The sequence below is a fragment of the Diadema setosum genome, chromosome 22, assembly GCF_964275005.1.
Source record: "Diadema setosum chromosome 22, eeDiaSeto1, whole genome shotgun sequence".
Classification (NCBI taxonomy): domain Eukaryota; kingdom Metazoa; phylum Echinodermata; class Echinoidea; order Diadematoida; family Diadematidae; genus Diadema; species Diadema setosum.
The window spans coordinates 18014940-18031785 of NC_092706.1; the positions used below are offsets into that span (position 1 = coordinate 18014940).

The window sequence follows — 16846 nt, forward strand, 5'->3', positions numbered from 1 at the left end:
TGATCGCTTTAATACTATGGAAGTTATTCAATCCACAAGGTTTTGGTAAAATTATGGTTACCATGGCAACGCATTGTCTGACAAACACAAAAAACATGTCTTGCACATCTATACCTCAATATCATCATTTACCCTAAGTTTCATTTAAATTGCTTCAAAACGGTAGGAGGAGTTCGCGACGCAAGATTTTGCAACAGACCGACCGACCGACCGACCGACCGACCGCCCGACCGACCGCCCGACCGACCGCCCGACCGCCCGACCAACATCACGGTGATTCCTACAATGTATATACCCCCTTCACACTATGTGTGGCGGGGGTATAATAATCATTTTTCATTTTTATTCAGTAGTTTGAGATATGTTCAAAGTGTAATTATGTTTAGCCTTTATCCTGCGTGTCCTTCTGCCTAACGCCTTATTTAATTTTGAAAATTAATCCCCTATTCTTCATTAAGTACGAAATACTTCATTCCTACATATTCTACCACTACTGAGTTTCACGTTTTCGAACGAAATAGAGAAAGTCATATTCCATTACTGATCATACTGTTTGATCCAACCTTCAAGAAAATGACACCTGTAACTCATAACCATTATGATTATTTCGACCACCGAAAGAAACCTACCAAACCGAACAATAGTGGTCCAAACAGATGAATATTAGACTAGCTTTCATAATCATTTCTGACTGCTTTTCTAGTAAGGATGCCAAGTTTGATTGCTACTAAAAATTTAGAACCCGAAAAAGTAAGGAGTGTTTTCCCCGTACAGATGATGCCCGTACTGATGCTGAAAACGCAACCAGACACAGTCGTGGCACCGTCGCAAGAACAGCGATGGCGACAAATATGTTTGGCTTGACTTGCTTCATGAATTAAAACACACTCCAAGATATCCTGGTCACACTTTACTTGGAAACTGAACAAATAAAGACAAAGACATACATTGTTGACAAGACGGAAATGTTTACCTAGTAAGATTTACTGCGTTATGTCATGAATGAATTTTTAGCTTTCAGGTTCGGCATTCACGATACAAGAGTAGTAGCCTACTGTTTTTATATTTGAGTTTTGTTGGCAAATTACTAAGATTTGGGGGCATCCTACCTAAAGTTGTCGGGGATGTAGTGGGAGGTAAGGTAGTGGTAGGTAAGGTAGTGGTAGGTAAGGTAGTGGTAGGACACGGATCTTCCTCGCACCCCTTGGTGATGTTAGGCCTGAAGCAACAGTGCGCTATACAGTCTATCGTAGGGGCTGGTTGCATCGTAGACCCCTCGATACAGTCGACTGACCGGCTGCGCTGGCCGGTGTCGCACGTTGCCGAACACTTGGTGGTTAGTTAAGGAAGAAATAGAACAAAACATTTCACACAGTGTGCCGAGTTCTTGGGGTATTTCAACATGTTTCATGAAGCGTTCTGTCTGACAAATTTGCTCTCAGCCAACCAGATGTAAGGATTTCCGTAACTCATGACAATTCGCCAGAAAAAGTTGTCTGACATAAAATGTCATTACAATTGCACAGACCAAACACTTGCACTAGATGAGTGATTTGTCTAAAATCACTCTGGTTTTATACTATCTGTTGTTCTGCGGTTTGTCAGCCATTGCTAAGGCTTACAAGGATGATTCAACAATAAAGCATTTCGTTTTAGAAGTGGCTGCTTCAGTAGTGATTTGAGGAGCTTTCATGTAACGGACATTGACACTGAGAGCAGCAGACGTTGTTTACTTGTGATCGAAATCACATTGCCATACCTCGGACCACTCGCCTATCAGCCACATGAGTCCAGGACAGAACTGAGTGTTACATGGTGGATACTCGGCTGGTTTGGTTTCAGCGTCACATAGTCGATGACTGACGTCCATTGGAACACCGCCGACCTCCTTCGAGACGAAAGGGGCAAGATTAAAACTGGCTGACAATAAATAAATTAACATAATGGTTGTGAGTCTTTTTGTTTCTTGTTGTTTAAAATTCCCTTAAGACCTGTATGACATTACGGCAATAATAAACATCACCTACATATTATTATGTTTGATACAATTAAGTTACGACTTGATGAATAGCCCAAATGTAGGGTTTCCTAATTTTCCCTTCTTTGGTCTTTCAATTATGAATTCAGTGTTTCTTTTGTATTGTATACAATTTATGTTTTGTTTCGACCTAATCACAAAGTGACTATACACTGATAATATATTTACACTAACGTTTTTGTCTAGGGATTATTTTTCAATAAGCCTTCTATTTTTATTTTTTACTTCTCATTATTCCGCCACTATGATACTTGATATCATGTGTTTCTGTATGCAAACTTTGTAAACCCTAATGTAGTTCTAAAGTGGAAATAAATGGAATGAAATGAAATAGCCCCATGTGTTCGCGTCACCAAATATAGTCTGCAGATTTCACCTCCACCTACAGAAGTCCAACTTCCAACAAGGCACATTGTATATACCGCACAGTGCCTGAACAAGTCGGACTTTTTTGGCTATGCTGGGGGGGGGGGGGGGGGGGACGGAATCAGCCCCCCCCCCCCCATGTCGGACATCAGTGACGTGTTAACGACACCAAAGTCATAATCTACAAGATTGTGTCTTATTTTCTTTTTTTATTTTAATCAATTAATTATGGAGATTAAGCCCAACATCTTATTTTTAGCTGTTGTCTGCGGGTTTGTCAGCCATTGCTAAGGCTTACAAGGATGATTTAACAGTAAAGCATCTCGTTTTAGAAGTGGCTGCTTCAATAGTGATTTGAGTAGCTGTCATGTAATTGACAATGACAATGAATACAGGAACTTGTAGAGTTAAAAACATCATTTCAAACATCTTATCACCTCCTAAGTTCACGGGATCAAACGTTATTGAAATATTCATCAGGGAAATCAAAAGTTACTCTTGGTGACAGGGCATTTTTGTATGCTGCACCAAAACTATGGAATAATCTTCCTCTGTTTGTAAGACAAGCAGTTACAATTAATGAATTTAAGGTCAGGTTAAAAAGTCGTCTCTTGAAGTAATGTATTTTATGTTTGAATTTCTTGTATGTATGTTATTTTGTAATGCATTGAGAGTCTATTTTTTGGGTTTGCATATCTGTTTTAGCACAATTTTACATCATAATAAAAACTTCCAAAAGTCATTTAAATTCCTGTCATTGTGTGTCATAGTGTTTTCGGACTTCGTATGTATTTCTTTGTTGTTGTTTTTTTCACTTTTTTACTTCGGTTTTTTTTTTTTTTTTTTTTAATGGAAATTGTCATGGACCACTTACCTACCATGATTAGCATAAAATCAAACAAACAAAGTAATGAATAGTAAAAATAGGTTTTTATGAGTATCAAGACTGAGCGCTGTTTTCCATAGGAAATATACAGTACAATGTACATAAAATCAATAAGTTCTGCACGTTTTGGCGTGACATGTCGTTATAAAAATGGGCGTGGCTTGATAACGGTAAGCGATGACCTGGCAAATTTGTTCTCAAAAGTTGTGCAAGACTTGAAAGAAAAAGTCAAGAAGCCTCATGATGAGGCTTTCTCGTGTTGCAGAATTATTGCGCGAAACGTCGGGGGGGGGGGGGGGTGGGCAGATTCCGCCCCGGCCTGATTAGGGTTAAATGGTCAATTTGACGGGGTCATCCTACGAGCCGGACACCCAAGAGCCATACAGCCCACGGCCTTGACAATGAAAAGAAAAAGGTCCATGAGTCATACAGCCCATGAGCTCGACACTAGGCAAAAAAAGGCCCACCGGTGCGACACTAGTTCACAAGGCCAACAAAACCGACACAAGACAAAATGCGGCCCACAGGCTCTACACTAGGCAAAAGAAGACCTACGAGGCCAAAACTGCGTTGGTCGGTCTCGTGGGTCTCATTAGTCTGGCGTGGAGTTGGTGGACTGTACAGCTCGTGGGTCTATTCTAATTATTTCGAGCTCAATGGCCTTGTTCACTTATATCTGTAGTGCCTAGCTCATGGGCTGTCTGACCAGTAGCCTGTATGACTCGTGGGTGTCGAGCTAATGATTTGCGACCCGATTTACTATTCACACTCGGAGCTATCGATGGTATTAATATATACTGAGAAATTCTTTTGTGTAGCTAAGCATCACTCAGGTGAAATTAGGATTGAATCTGGATCTGGATCTGTGTCTGTTACTCTGAAAAGCTCAGCATCACTCAGAACGTGACTGTGAATGGAGTGCCACTTTATAGTCACATGCAAGCCGCTTAGGCCAAATGCAAGTGCTTTTGCAGAGCTGTTTTATATCGACTTGTGATCTTTTACCTCCACGCAGAAAATATCGGCAGTCGTGTTTCCACCACCACACGTGACTGGACATTCAGTTAGTATCGTCTGCCTCCAGCTGGGAATGAGGAAGATGCAAATGAAAACACACATGAACAATAAGTTTCATGGATTTATGGAAACAGATAAAGTAATGATTTACATGATAGATCTTCAGCTTGAAATTCCGAACATACCTGATAGTTCGAAATTGAATTGAAACGGCTCTGCAATGCTTGATTTAAAATAACACTTATGTACTTTCAGATACAAGGTCCAAAAAGTTTGGGACAATTTCCTTTTTGGTATCACTTTCATACCGTATCTTAGACCGCGTTAAAAAAAGGTCCCACAATATCAAACGATCATGTCAAAGTGTCCATTGAGGGTAATACAACAAACTCATTGAACCCTTTATAGCTTTCCCTTCCCATATCTATACCTTCCATGCCTGTTTTGACTCATTTCTTCTATTTTGAATATGTGTACGTGCCAGTTGAATATTTGGTCAAACTATATATATATATAATAATAATGTCACAATAGATGTATGCATTAAATGCCAATTGCCTTGATTTTAATTCAAAATCCGAATTTTCGGAGCAATTACAATATATATATATATATATATATATATATATACATGTATATATATGTTTATAATGTATGTATATATATATATATATATATATATAACATATATATATATATATATCAATCATATAATATACATATTATGTACCAAACATTGTATTTGCTCCGCGTATTGGCAGTACTAGAAATAGTAATAATAATGTCACAATAGAGGAATACATTAGAAGAATTGGAATGGCTAAAAGCAGGGAGGTGAGACAAACTAAGTTTACCCAAATGAGTAAAGTGTTAACATCAAGGAAGATATCTACTGCAACCAAGCTCAGACTAGTAAAATGTTACGTGCATTCAACTCTCCTTTGCTGTTGTGAAACATGTACATTGTACTTGGATGGTATGAAAAGGCTGGCTGCATTCGAGATGTGGATATTCAGACGCCTGAGCCGTATATCATGGTCAGACAGGAAAACAAATCATTATATTCTAGATCATCTGAATGTCACAAAAATCTTGATGAAAGACATTAAATCAAGAAAACTCAAATATTTTGGCCATGTTAAAAGACATCAGAACATCCAAAAAAGTGTACTGGAAGGGATTATAGAAGGCAGGAGATGCAGAGGACGCCAGCGCAGTGTGTGGTGTAACAACATAAAGGAGTGGACAAGAAAGAGTGTGGCCGCATGTAGCAAGGCGGCCATGAACAGAACAGAGTGGAGGTCCATAGTCGCCAACCTTCGGACTGAAGACGGCACTTAAGAAGAAGAAGAGGAATGCATTAAATGCCAATTGCCTTGATTTTAACTGAAAATCAAGGCAATTGGCATTAATGCATTCCTCTATTGTGACACTATACATATATGTCACTTACGGGACAGATAAACTGAACCGGAGTGTCCCTTAACTCTCCGGGGTGTCCAAACTTGACCTTAGCAATCATTTTAAAGTGTTTTCCTGTCCACACTAGTGGAATAGTTGTTAAGCAATGTCAGGAGAGTCTCATCCATCCAGCCTTCGTGACATTGAACGGCATCGGGCTTGTGATCACATGCAAACCTTTGAAATTTTATAACTTTCTCATTTGTGCCCAATTTCTAATGAAACTTTCATTATCGTTTGCTTGCTAACCAGCTTTTATCCATCAGGTCAACTAACACTTTCATCTAAACATCATCAGCTTTTATTATCTGGCGCTTTATGGTGGACCAAGCCGACCGAGTATCAAAATAGCCCACTGCTCCCATGCCTGCAGTTCGCGCCCGCCAGAATATGTATAATGCTTTCAGCACACCCATGAGCGCAGTTATGGCGGATTTGCTGTCAGGTCGGACGAAACTCTGGGAAAAAATTGTCGCGTATAAAAGACAAAAGAAAATAAAAAGTATGACATTATAGCACTCACTAGTAGTAGACAGGGAGGGTGGTTGGCTCGTACCATTCCCAGGTGAACTTAGGATAGCGGCTAGACCCGAACCAAGCAGGCCAGTCCATTTTACCCATAACCTTGACTTTCTTCACCGTGGGTCCAGACATGACCCAAATCTTTTCCCAATCGTACATATCCGCGTAGTGCACAATCAGGGCGTCTTCCACGGTGTAGCGTCTGTCTTCCACTCGGTCCATCGTTTTGGGTTCAAAGATGTTTACCCCACCGTAATACAACGCTTGGTATGGATAGAAATCAAGCAAGCTTCAGCGTTAAATTCCCTTTACATGTGCATTGTAAGAACTGAAATACCAACCTTGACTAAAAACGCACACACACACTAAAAAATAATCATAAATAAATAAATAAATAAATCAAGACAACCGACCAAACTAAAAAACAAACAGCAGAATACATATTGAGGCTAAATGAATGAAAGGGATTATGTTTCAGTCATCTACACTAAGTGTATTTCCGTCAGAATTAAAATGAAACTGACAGATGACAAATGACAGAACCTTTTAATACTGCGCTGTATTGTAATTTCAACGTTTTTATAAAGTTACAATTGCACGTTCAGGTAGGAGGATGGGAGCAATCGGGGAGTATGGCAAGCCAAAGAGGAATATATTCATCTCTTGTATTTATATTCATCTGTGAGGAAATATATTCATCTCTGAAGAAATATATTCACCTTTTGAATGTAGTCTATTCATCTTCAACACATATATTTATCTTCTAATAACGTTTGTCATTCTAAGATTGCATCTTTTCTATATGTTCGTCTTTGAATTTATTCATCATTGTTTATGTTCATCTTATCACTATATTCATCTTTTTTTATTTATTCAACTTTCTAATGTATTCATCTATGGAATATATTCATGTCTTTTTTTTTGTCTTTTTAATTCATTTATCTTTTCAATATTTTTATTTTCTTATTTATGTTCATCTTTTTCATTCATTCATCTTTTCATAATTATATTCATCTTTTAATTTTATTCATCTTTTTTATTTATCTTTTCAATTTATTCATCTTTTCATAATTATATTCATCTTTTAATTTTATTCATCTTTTTTATTTATCTTTTCAATTTATTCATCTTTTCATAATAATATTCATCTTTTAATTTTATTCATCTTTTTTATTTATCTTTTCAATTTATTCATCTTTTAAATTATATTCCTTTTTTTCATTAGATGTCTTTTTGTTCGTCTGTTTAAAATGGCACGAGATGGCGCTCGTAGCTATGCAACTCCAGAGCCCTTGATCTGTGCGACTCTTATTCATGCATTTATTCCGCCTCAGGTTTGTTCGTCTTTCAAATACGTTCAACTCTCAAATAACATTCGTCTTTCACAACATATATTCACCTTATCCAATAGGCACGAGATGGCGCTATACCACTCCGGAACATTCTCTAGGCCCGCGGCGCCGGACCTGCAAAATTTCATCGATCGATCGACGTCGCGTCACGTCGAGCGAGCAGTCACATATCGTGGTACGGTGGCGCCCCGGCCGGTACGTTGCATGTGGCCTAGCAATAGCGCCTAGGAAGATCGAAAATGGCTTCGCCTTCGGATCATCATATCATCAACGAAATCCAGTCCACTCTTACCACCTTGAGCGCTGCAGTTAGAAATTTAGGTAATATATCCTACCAGTGTGTCCGGACGGGTTGTGTGTGTGGACAAGATGGCAATTTCAAGAATTTTGGAGGCAATATTTCATAAATTGTTTGAATATAATGTCAGACAATACAAATGTTCACAATTATTTTTGGTATTTGATGCACATTTTTTTAAAATCTTTTTTTTTTTTTTGGTGGTGGAATTCAAAGGCAACAGAGGCGATTTCATTTGTGTTAAGTCATGTAGTCTACGAAGTGTTCGGACACCTAACTATTTGTCTCGGAGACTCCAGGGGAGCGTTTCATGAAAGTTGTTATGTCAGCTCTGACAAGCCTAACGCTAACTTAGTTAGACAGAAATAACCATCTGTTTCTGGGGGGAAATTTAATAATTTTTACATTTTTTGGAATAATTCTTACATTCTTTGATTTTCCCAGTACGGAGGTCAGTGGAGCCAGATGAAGTCTTAACTTAGTCAGTTAGTGGAATTAACAGCCGAGACACTGAACTTCTGTTTTAAATTAGATTCTAATGAAGTTTTAACTTTTATATTTATTATTGAGGCTAAGCCAAGGCTAAGGTCTAACTGTTAGATCAACCCTAAACTTTGATAATTCAAGAGGGTGTGAACTTCCTCAGTATAGGATGGGGGTTGGGTGTCCGTAGTCTCGGATTTTTTTTTTTGGGGGGCGCCGTTTCATGAAAGTTGTCAGCTCTGACAAGTTGTCAGACTCTTGACAGTTACCATATTAACAGTCAGTGACCAGGCAGTGCTTCTCAACCAATTAAAACCAAGGATTTTATTGAAATTGTCAGAGTCTGAGGCCATATCGTGGTTTAGAAAACCACTCGTTCGTTTGTACACGCACACTTGTGTACAAGTGAATGGCGGTGGAAATAGGAAACCAATGCGTGTGACTAAATAAAGCGCTGCTGTACAGAGTGAACGGTGGTTTCCTATTTCACGATAATGCCAAGTCTGACAACTTGTCAGAGCTGACATAACAACTTTCATGAACGCTCCCCTGGAGTCTCCGAGACAAACAGTTAGGTGTCCGAACACTTCTTAGACTACATGACTTAACACAAATAAAATCACCTCTTTTGCCTTTGAATTCCACAAAAAATATGCATCAAATACCAAAAATAATTGTGAGCATTTGTATTGTCTGACATTACATTCAAACAATTTATGAAATATTGCTTCCAAAATTCTTGAAACTGCCATCTTGTCCACACACACAACCCGTCCGGACACACTGGTAGGATATATTACCTAAATTTCTAACTGCAGCGCTCAAGGTGGTAAGAGTGGACTGGATTTCGTTGATGATATGATGATCCGAAGGCGAAGCCATTTTCGATCTTCCTAGGCGCTATTGCTAGGCCAAATGCAACGTACCGGCCAGGGCGCCACCGTACCACGATATGTGTCGGCTCGCTCGACGTGACACGACGCGACGTCGATCGATCGACTGAATTTTGCAGGTCCCGCGCCGGCCGCGCGCGCGGGCCTAGAGAGTGTTCCGGAGTGGTATAGCGCCATCTCGTGCCTATTGGAGAAGATGAATATATGTTGTCAAAGACGAATGATATTTGAGAGTTGAACGTATTTGAAAGACGAACAAACCTGAGGCGGAATAAATGCATGAATAAGAGTCGCACAGATCAAGGGCTCTGGAGTTGCATAGATACGAGCGCCATCTCGTGCCATTTTAAACAGACGAACAAAAAGACATCTAATGAAAAAAAGGAATATAATTCAAAAGATGAATAAATTGAAAAGACGAATAAATGAAAAAGATGAATATAAATAAAGAAGTAAAAATATTGAAAAGATAAATGAATTAAAAAGACAAAAATATTGAAAAGATGAATATATTCCATAGATGAGTACATTAGAAAGATGAATAAATAAAAAAGATGAATATAGTGATAAGATGAACATAAACAATGATGAATAAATTCAAAGACGAACATAAACAATGATGAATAAATTCAAAGACGAACATATAGAAAAGATGGATATCTTAGAATGACAAACGTTATTAGAAGATAAATATATGTGTTGAAGATGAATAGACTACATTCAAACGATGAATATATTTCTTCAGAGATGAATATAAACAATTTCAAAAGATGAATATATTTCTTCAGAGATGAATATATTTCCTCAGAGATGAATATAGATACAAGAGATGAATATATTCTCCTTTGGCTTGCCATATGGGAGCCCGTTTCATAAAACTTGTCATCAGTGACAAGTTGTCATAGATGTGACAAGCTACTGAAATTCGTGCATCTGATTGGCTGAAAAAAAAAAATTGTCATAGAAATGTAGCAGTTGTCACTGATGACAAGTTTTATGAAACATGCCCATTATATACTCCGAGGTGGCATGAATAGTGTGCTGGGGTCTCGCAAGTGTTCTCATTTGCGGAGGAAAAAAAAAAAAGGAACCTTATCAATGAAATACAAAGTTAACCAAAACAGAATCAAATGACAGCAGTAGATGAAGAAATGATCGGTTGTGAAAAGGAGTAGGGCAGAGCATAATTATTATAGGGACTCACCTAATGTGCAGTATCGGTTGTTCGTGTTAGTGATGTTGATTCCAACAGCGCCTCTGGGAACGATAAACAGCTTATACCACTCTGCAAAAATGACAACATCTTGAGATTAGGCATAGTTCTGCCTTGTTTCCTTGCTGTGTTGATATTATATTTCATTAGCTCATAAATCAGGACAAACAAATACAAAGTTATGACTGCAATAACTGCATAATGTGACTGCTGAGGCATCAGTTTTTGTCTCCTGCCAATGATAAAGTACGGATTTTAAAAAGAAAAGTTTACAGGTGACTGGTGAACAGCTAGCTCATAGAATTAACATAAACTCACCTCTACATCTCGGCAAAGCCTCATTGAGTGACCCGGAGACGTGGGTGCATGTTCGACCGGTTCCTTCGCATATGCCACATACATCCTTTATCTTTCCAGAGCCGAAAATTCCATCACATCCAAACTCCTGGATAATAGATACGATAGTAAGAAAAAAAAAGAAAAAAAAAAGAATGTACAGAGCAATGCAAAACAAAACAAATCACGAAACAAGGTCAAGGTTAAGCATGCAGCAGGTTAAATGGCTCACTTGTCGAGAAGATGACCATGTTTGGAGATGTTTATAATTATTGTGTTTATATTTGTATAGCACTCTTTGTCAAATGTGTATTTGTAGCTCGTACATCTAGTTTCATGTAGGTAATGTAACCTTTCCAACCTTCTCTTCGGTTCTTTATTTTTTTGTTCTTGTTTCTTCGCCCCTCCTTTTTCCTCTCTCTCTCTCTCTCTCTCCGACTCTCTTCTGTCTCTCTATGTAGAATTTAGCTTCCATGTATGTATTTCTGGGAAAAGAGTACATAGCGTCTCTATGACAATGGATAAACAAATGTTCATACTTACAACACATTGCCTATCCACGCAGTGCCGGGTTCGTCGGAGTTCCAGCGGGTCCGTGTCGTACTTCCAACACTGCAAGCCGTCAACGAACTTGTTGGGGTCTCGATTGGCGTAGTACTCGCCGTTTGTGGTTTTGCACGCCAATGTGCAAAGTTCGTTACCTGTGTTTTGTTTCGTTTCGCAGAGAAGAGAATGATTAAAATACTAATGTGAATTGTGCCTCATCGCTTTTTACTAGCCTTGATGTAGATTGCCGTCTGCATCGCCATGGATACAAGTTCAACGCGCAACGTGAGAGCGCATCGTCTTTACTCCCTAAGTAGTATGCCTAATCCTTGTTTTGTTTTCTGCCGTAAAACTCTGTTTCTTTCACCTTCTCTTTTCAGTAAAAACCACATCAAACATTCACGAAATGAACCTTGAATCTTCCTCTAATCATACACATCAAGTACTAGTAGATATCACTCTTCTACAATTAGTTAATAGCTATGATGTAGTACACTCTTAAAATATTGGGTAAATTTAGTTGGGTAATAGTTGGTTGGTAAAAAAAAAAAGTCATCATTCTGGGCAAATATCGCCCAATTGAGCTTTTAGGTGATGAAACCAACATTGGGCAATTATTTTTACTTAAATATTAGGCGAATATTTACCAACAGAATTGGTAATGGAGAGTTGGGTACTTTTTGCCCCGCTGTTGTGTAAGCGACGCATTCCCTTTACGTGTTGGATAATTTTTGTTGGGCAACTGATACTTGGGTAGAAATCCGCCTTATATAATTTACCAACATTATTTTGCACATTAAGTCTGGGTATTTCTTACCAGTACTTGGGTAATTTTGTTACGTTCCTTTCTAAGTTGGTAAATTTTCATGGACAAGTAAAAAAGTCTGTGCGTGTACGCGTATATGTGTGTATGTGTGTGACCGTGTGTGTGCGTGGTATAGGCCTACGTATGGAAGGATGGCCGAACCTTACGATTTTGTAGGGGGTACCAAGAATTACTATAGGGTACTCTCCGTTTTAGGAATGGGAGGGGGACAACACACACACACAGAGACACGATATTGTCTATATATACAGTATAATATATATATGTGTGTGTGTGGACGTATTTTGACATAATTTTTTTACGTTTCCCTTTATTCCGTCAACACCGGAGGGGTTAAAAAATTAACATTGTGGGAGTATCTGTCTGTGGGAGCAAAGAACAGGATACTCCTAAAAATTGCCAGTTTGTGTTTTGTGTGTGTTTGTGTGTGTGTGCAAATAGTTAGATGACACAATTTGAAACCCATACACATGACTGGATTTGTTTACCACTTCATTCCAGATTAAAACCCAATAACTAAAACATTGAAATTTTGATACCAGTTGGTTTCTATTGGTTTCTACTGTTTTGTTTTGTTTTTTTTGTTTTTTTTTTGCTCATGAATATTCATAAGCTATTCAAATTCTCTTCGTGAAAAATATAAAATATTGTTAAATTTAATGTTTTTTATGATTTCAATAAACTCTAAAATGTCTGAAATGTATTAGAAATTTATTGAATATTATTGCCGTGATATTCACAATTTCAACTTGTACCTTTGATGAGGTATTTTCATATTTCTATAATAAAAGCGTAATCTACATGGTGACCATGTCTTAAAGCATTACAACTAAATGGCCCTATGTGAATGAAACATTCCTGGTACTAACTAGGTCTAGGATGTAGGCTAAGCCTAGATGTATAGGTATAGGCTTTACGACTAGCTGTAGGATTATGATAGGTTAGATATGAACAATGTCTTGACATACACATGTTTTGGTAAACATCCATACATCAAATAATTCAACACAAAATTTTTGATTAACCAAAATTCAACTTACTAAACAGTTGGACAAATGGAAGTTGGGTAATATCTAATTGGGTAAAATTGGTTGGGCAAATGATTACCCAACTCATAAAGAATACAAGCTAATCAATAGATGTGTGGACAGTATGTTGTCCAGTGTTGGTTAAAAGTTGGGCATTTTTTCACCCAACTATTTGAAGAGTGTAGGTAGGCCTACGTATTATACATGCATATCTTTAGATGAAAATCTAGGCTAATCCTGATACAATTGTTGTCAGAAACGAATGACGGACGAAAGAAATGATATAATCTGACCGTCAATTCGTCCCTCGTAGTTTGGTTCCCAGGTAAAAAGTCGATTTCTGAACCTCACGGGGTTTGTTGCTGTACACTCCTCTCGCCTGAAGTCATCAGAGGTAATTATTCCAGGGCAGGGCTGTGAAAGAACAATCGCAGCGGTATGGTAAATTGAACGGTAAATGGTATGTTGCCGTGGCTACATACACACGCGGATGCACACACATACAACGTGTGTACACTCACAGACAAATAATTTTTCTCTGTCAGGTTTGTTCTTGTTGCTGTTTTCTGTTCTTTTCGTGTACAACGTTTCTGATTTACAGTCCAACACAGGCTGCTTGAATACTGTGTATTGGAAAATTTCATTTTATTCAATTTCGTTTCATTGCATGATTTCCGCAACTTGAGTAAAAGAACAGAGCAGCAGTGGCGAATCCAGAGGGGGCGCAGCGGGCGCCCCCCCCCCCCATTTCATTTTGTAAAGGCGCCTCCCTTTATAGAATTTCGCCCTTAGAGCAGTACGTAAGTTGTCACTATGCCATTACATAAAACAAAAAAATGCAACATTGATTTTCACGTCTTCTGCATCATAAGGAATTATATCGAAACGTACTAACAGGCTATAGACATAACAAATTTCATAGCTAGCATATATCATATCACTCATAAGAAATGACCGCGTTATCACAGATGAGATGTAATATAGATTTTATACATACATATCTGTTCCACAGTTCAAAGTTCAAATTTGTTTTTATTTCCGTCAAACAGAGAAAATTATTTACAATGTATAGCAGAACATATTTGTAATAATTGCAAAAGCGCAAACTAGAAAAATACATGTGATAATAAGTAACAAAATGAAGAAAAATACAATGCACTTGTATTTTTTATATGCATAGAACAAAGTTAATTATGTAGGGATTACGGGAATGGAAACGGAGGGTTCCACTAAAAAACAAAGCTTGTACGATATGGTACCCTCAGGAAATACGTAAGAGAACCCTTATGAATTAATGAAACTACAAACAGATAAAACAAAATCAAAGGAACCAATGTCAACTGACATGAGATCAAATTAGGAAGAAAAACTAGAAAAAAAAAAAAAAAGGAAGCTACAACACGTGCCATCGTGGCCACTAGCAAACTGGAATCCATGATGTAAGAGTTATGATAAGACGCACCCTGGATTGTATATTGCAAAGAATTGTGTACATATATACCGGTAAGAATGCAGAAGAGCGGACATAAAAAAAAGAGAGAGAGAGAGAGAGAGAGAGAGAGAGAGTAGACAGGATAGTACATACGGTACAATAACAGGAACATCTGAGGAGGACTTGCGTTTGACAGATTATTTTTCTCTAATGAAAGAAAAATACTAAATTCGGTTGTATATTATAAGATTTCATTAAAAATAATCTATATTGCTATGAAGAGAGTTCCAATACTTTGGCCCATCGTGAATGAAGGTGTTCTGAGCCCTCAAAGTTCTCACAAATAACAAATGTATAGAATTTATTCGATTGCCTTGTTGGATAATTGTGAATGGATCAATTTTTTTGAAACATTGTTTGAAATATTATTTAGAAGATTATATTTATTATCATTATACATAAATAGTCCTAAATTAAACAAATATTAACCTTTCATTTTCAATATTTGTGTTAAAAAAGCGGGTCAGTATGATACAAAAATGCAGTATATGACATATGATACAGAGTGACTTCTTTTGTAATACATGTAGAAGTAATCTATCTAAGAGTGTTTGATATGTATTTGCCCACCAGAAGATTTCATAATTTGAATTAGGCAATATTACGGATAACTATAATGTAAGCAGGGACGATAAAGGAAGACAACGTTTAAGCTTGATAATTATACCGATGCTTCGTGACATAGTTTTGCATAAACTGCCAATAGCAAATTTCCATTAAAGCTTATTATCAACTGTTATTCCAAAAAAAAAGATTAACATGGGAAACATTTTTCAGCGTAGTACCGTCCAAAAAAAAAAAATATCAACAAGTAGTGCCTCTGGAGAAGTGTTAAAAAGCATTTATATATTTTGTTTTTTGAAGATTGAGAGATAATTCATTTACTTTTATCCATTGGGCGACAATGTCTAATTCAGAGTGACAGGGGTAACAAGATTATTTTGCGGGAAAAAACAAACCTAAATTTGAGTCATCCGCAAAGAGAATAAAAGAAAGAACATCTGATGACCTACAAAAATCATTTATGTAGACAATAAACAAGAGCGGACCTACTAAACTTCTCTGTGGGAACCCACGTGTGCATTTGTGAGTTACAACCATTTTCTCTTCTTTTTTTTTCCATTGTGCGACATTTTCTGATTAAGAGGTTTTTTTTTTGTATTTACAAGGGTAAGAGGACTGTTTTGCGATAAAAAGATTAAGTCATCCGCTAAGAAAATGAAAGAACTAACATCATGATCTACAAAAATTAAAAAAAAAATCATTATATAGACAATAATAAGAGCGGATCTAATGAACTTCCCTGTGGGACCGCAGGTTTGATATCTATCTAATTGTGAGTTACAATTATTTAGAGAGACATATTGCTTCCTGTTCATGAGGTTGCTCCTGAACCACTCCAAGGCCTTCCCACGCACTCCGTAATATAAAAGTAATTTATTAAGTAAAATATCACGATTAATGGTGTCGAAGGCCTTGGAGAAGTAAAAAAAAAAAAAAACCTATCAGATGAGAAGATTTGTCGATAGCATGTACCACTTTTTCTAAACTCAGTAGCTAATGTGTGGTGCTTTGTTTTTCCTTAAATCCAAACTGAGAATTTGAAAATATACAATTGAATTTTACAAAATATATATAGTTCTTTTATAGATATTTTAAAAGAATTTTGGACAATGTACATAACGAAGAAATTGGTCGGTAATTATTAACATCTAATTTGTCATCTTTTTTTAAACAAAGGGATGACTTTTGCTATTTTCATACTTCCGGGGTCGATGCCGTTAAAAATGAATATAATGATGAATAACTATATACAACTTATGTATAATGAATGAAGTATGAATTAAATATGTGAGCTAAAAGGATCCGCAACTGACGATATTACCCGATTCAGAAGAAATTACTGACCTCATGGTGTCCAGCACCTTTTTTTTTTCTTTTTTGAACTAAAATCGTTAACAATGTTGATTATCTCATGTGTGTTTGATTAAAGCGGATTCCAAATTGGCGGTGTAATAAATAATTTCCAGCACCCTTAAATTCAATACTGTTACAATTGCAAATCAAAAACCACAAAGTACATCGTTAT

General features: G+C 37.2%; 1 protein-coding gene across 3 annotated transcripts in view; it reads right to left on the minus strand.

The window, feature by feature from the left end:
* The window catches only part of LOC140245115 (A disintegrin and metalloproteinase with thrombospondin motifs 1-like), a 44218-nt gene that overhangs the window by 2540 nt on the left and 24832 nt on the right, over positions 1 to 16846 (minus strand). Inside the window, exons 13-20 of one of the 3 annotated variants that reach the window (XM_072324712.1) lie at positions 13559 to 13679; positions 11409 to 11566; positions 10848 to 10974; positions 10521 to 10601; positions 6292 to 6553; positions 4296 to 4374; positions 1760 to 1888; positions 1110 to 1329 (exon numbers count right to left, since the gene is read on the minus strand). In XM_072324712.1, coding sequence (XP_072180813.1) covers positions 1110 to 1329; positions 1760 to 1888; positions 4296 to 4374; positions 6292 to 6553; positions 10521 to 10601; positions 10848 to 10974; positions 11409 to 11566; positions 13559 to 13679 — 1177 coding nt within the window. The remainder of the gene's footprint in view (positions 1 to 1109; positions 1330 to 1759; positions 1889 to 4295; positions 4375 to 6291; positions 6554 to 10520; positions 10602 to 10847; positions 10975 to 11408; positions 11567 to 13558; positions 13680 to 16846) is intronic. The other 2 variants (XM_072324713.1, XM_072324714.1) reach the window with 2 other exon arrangements.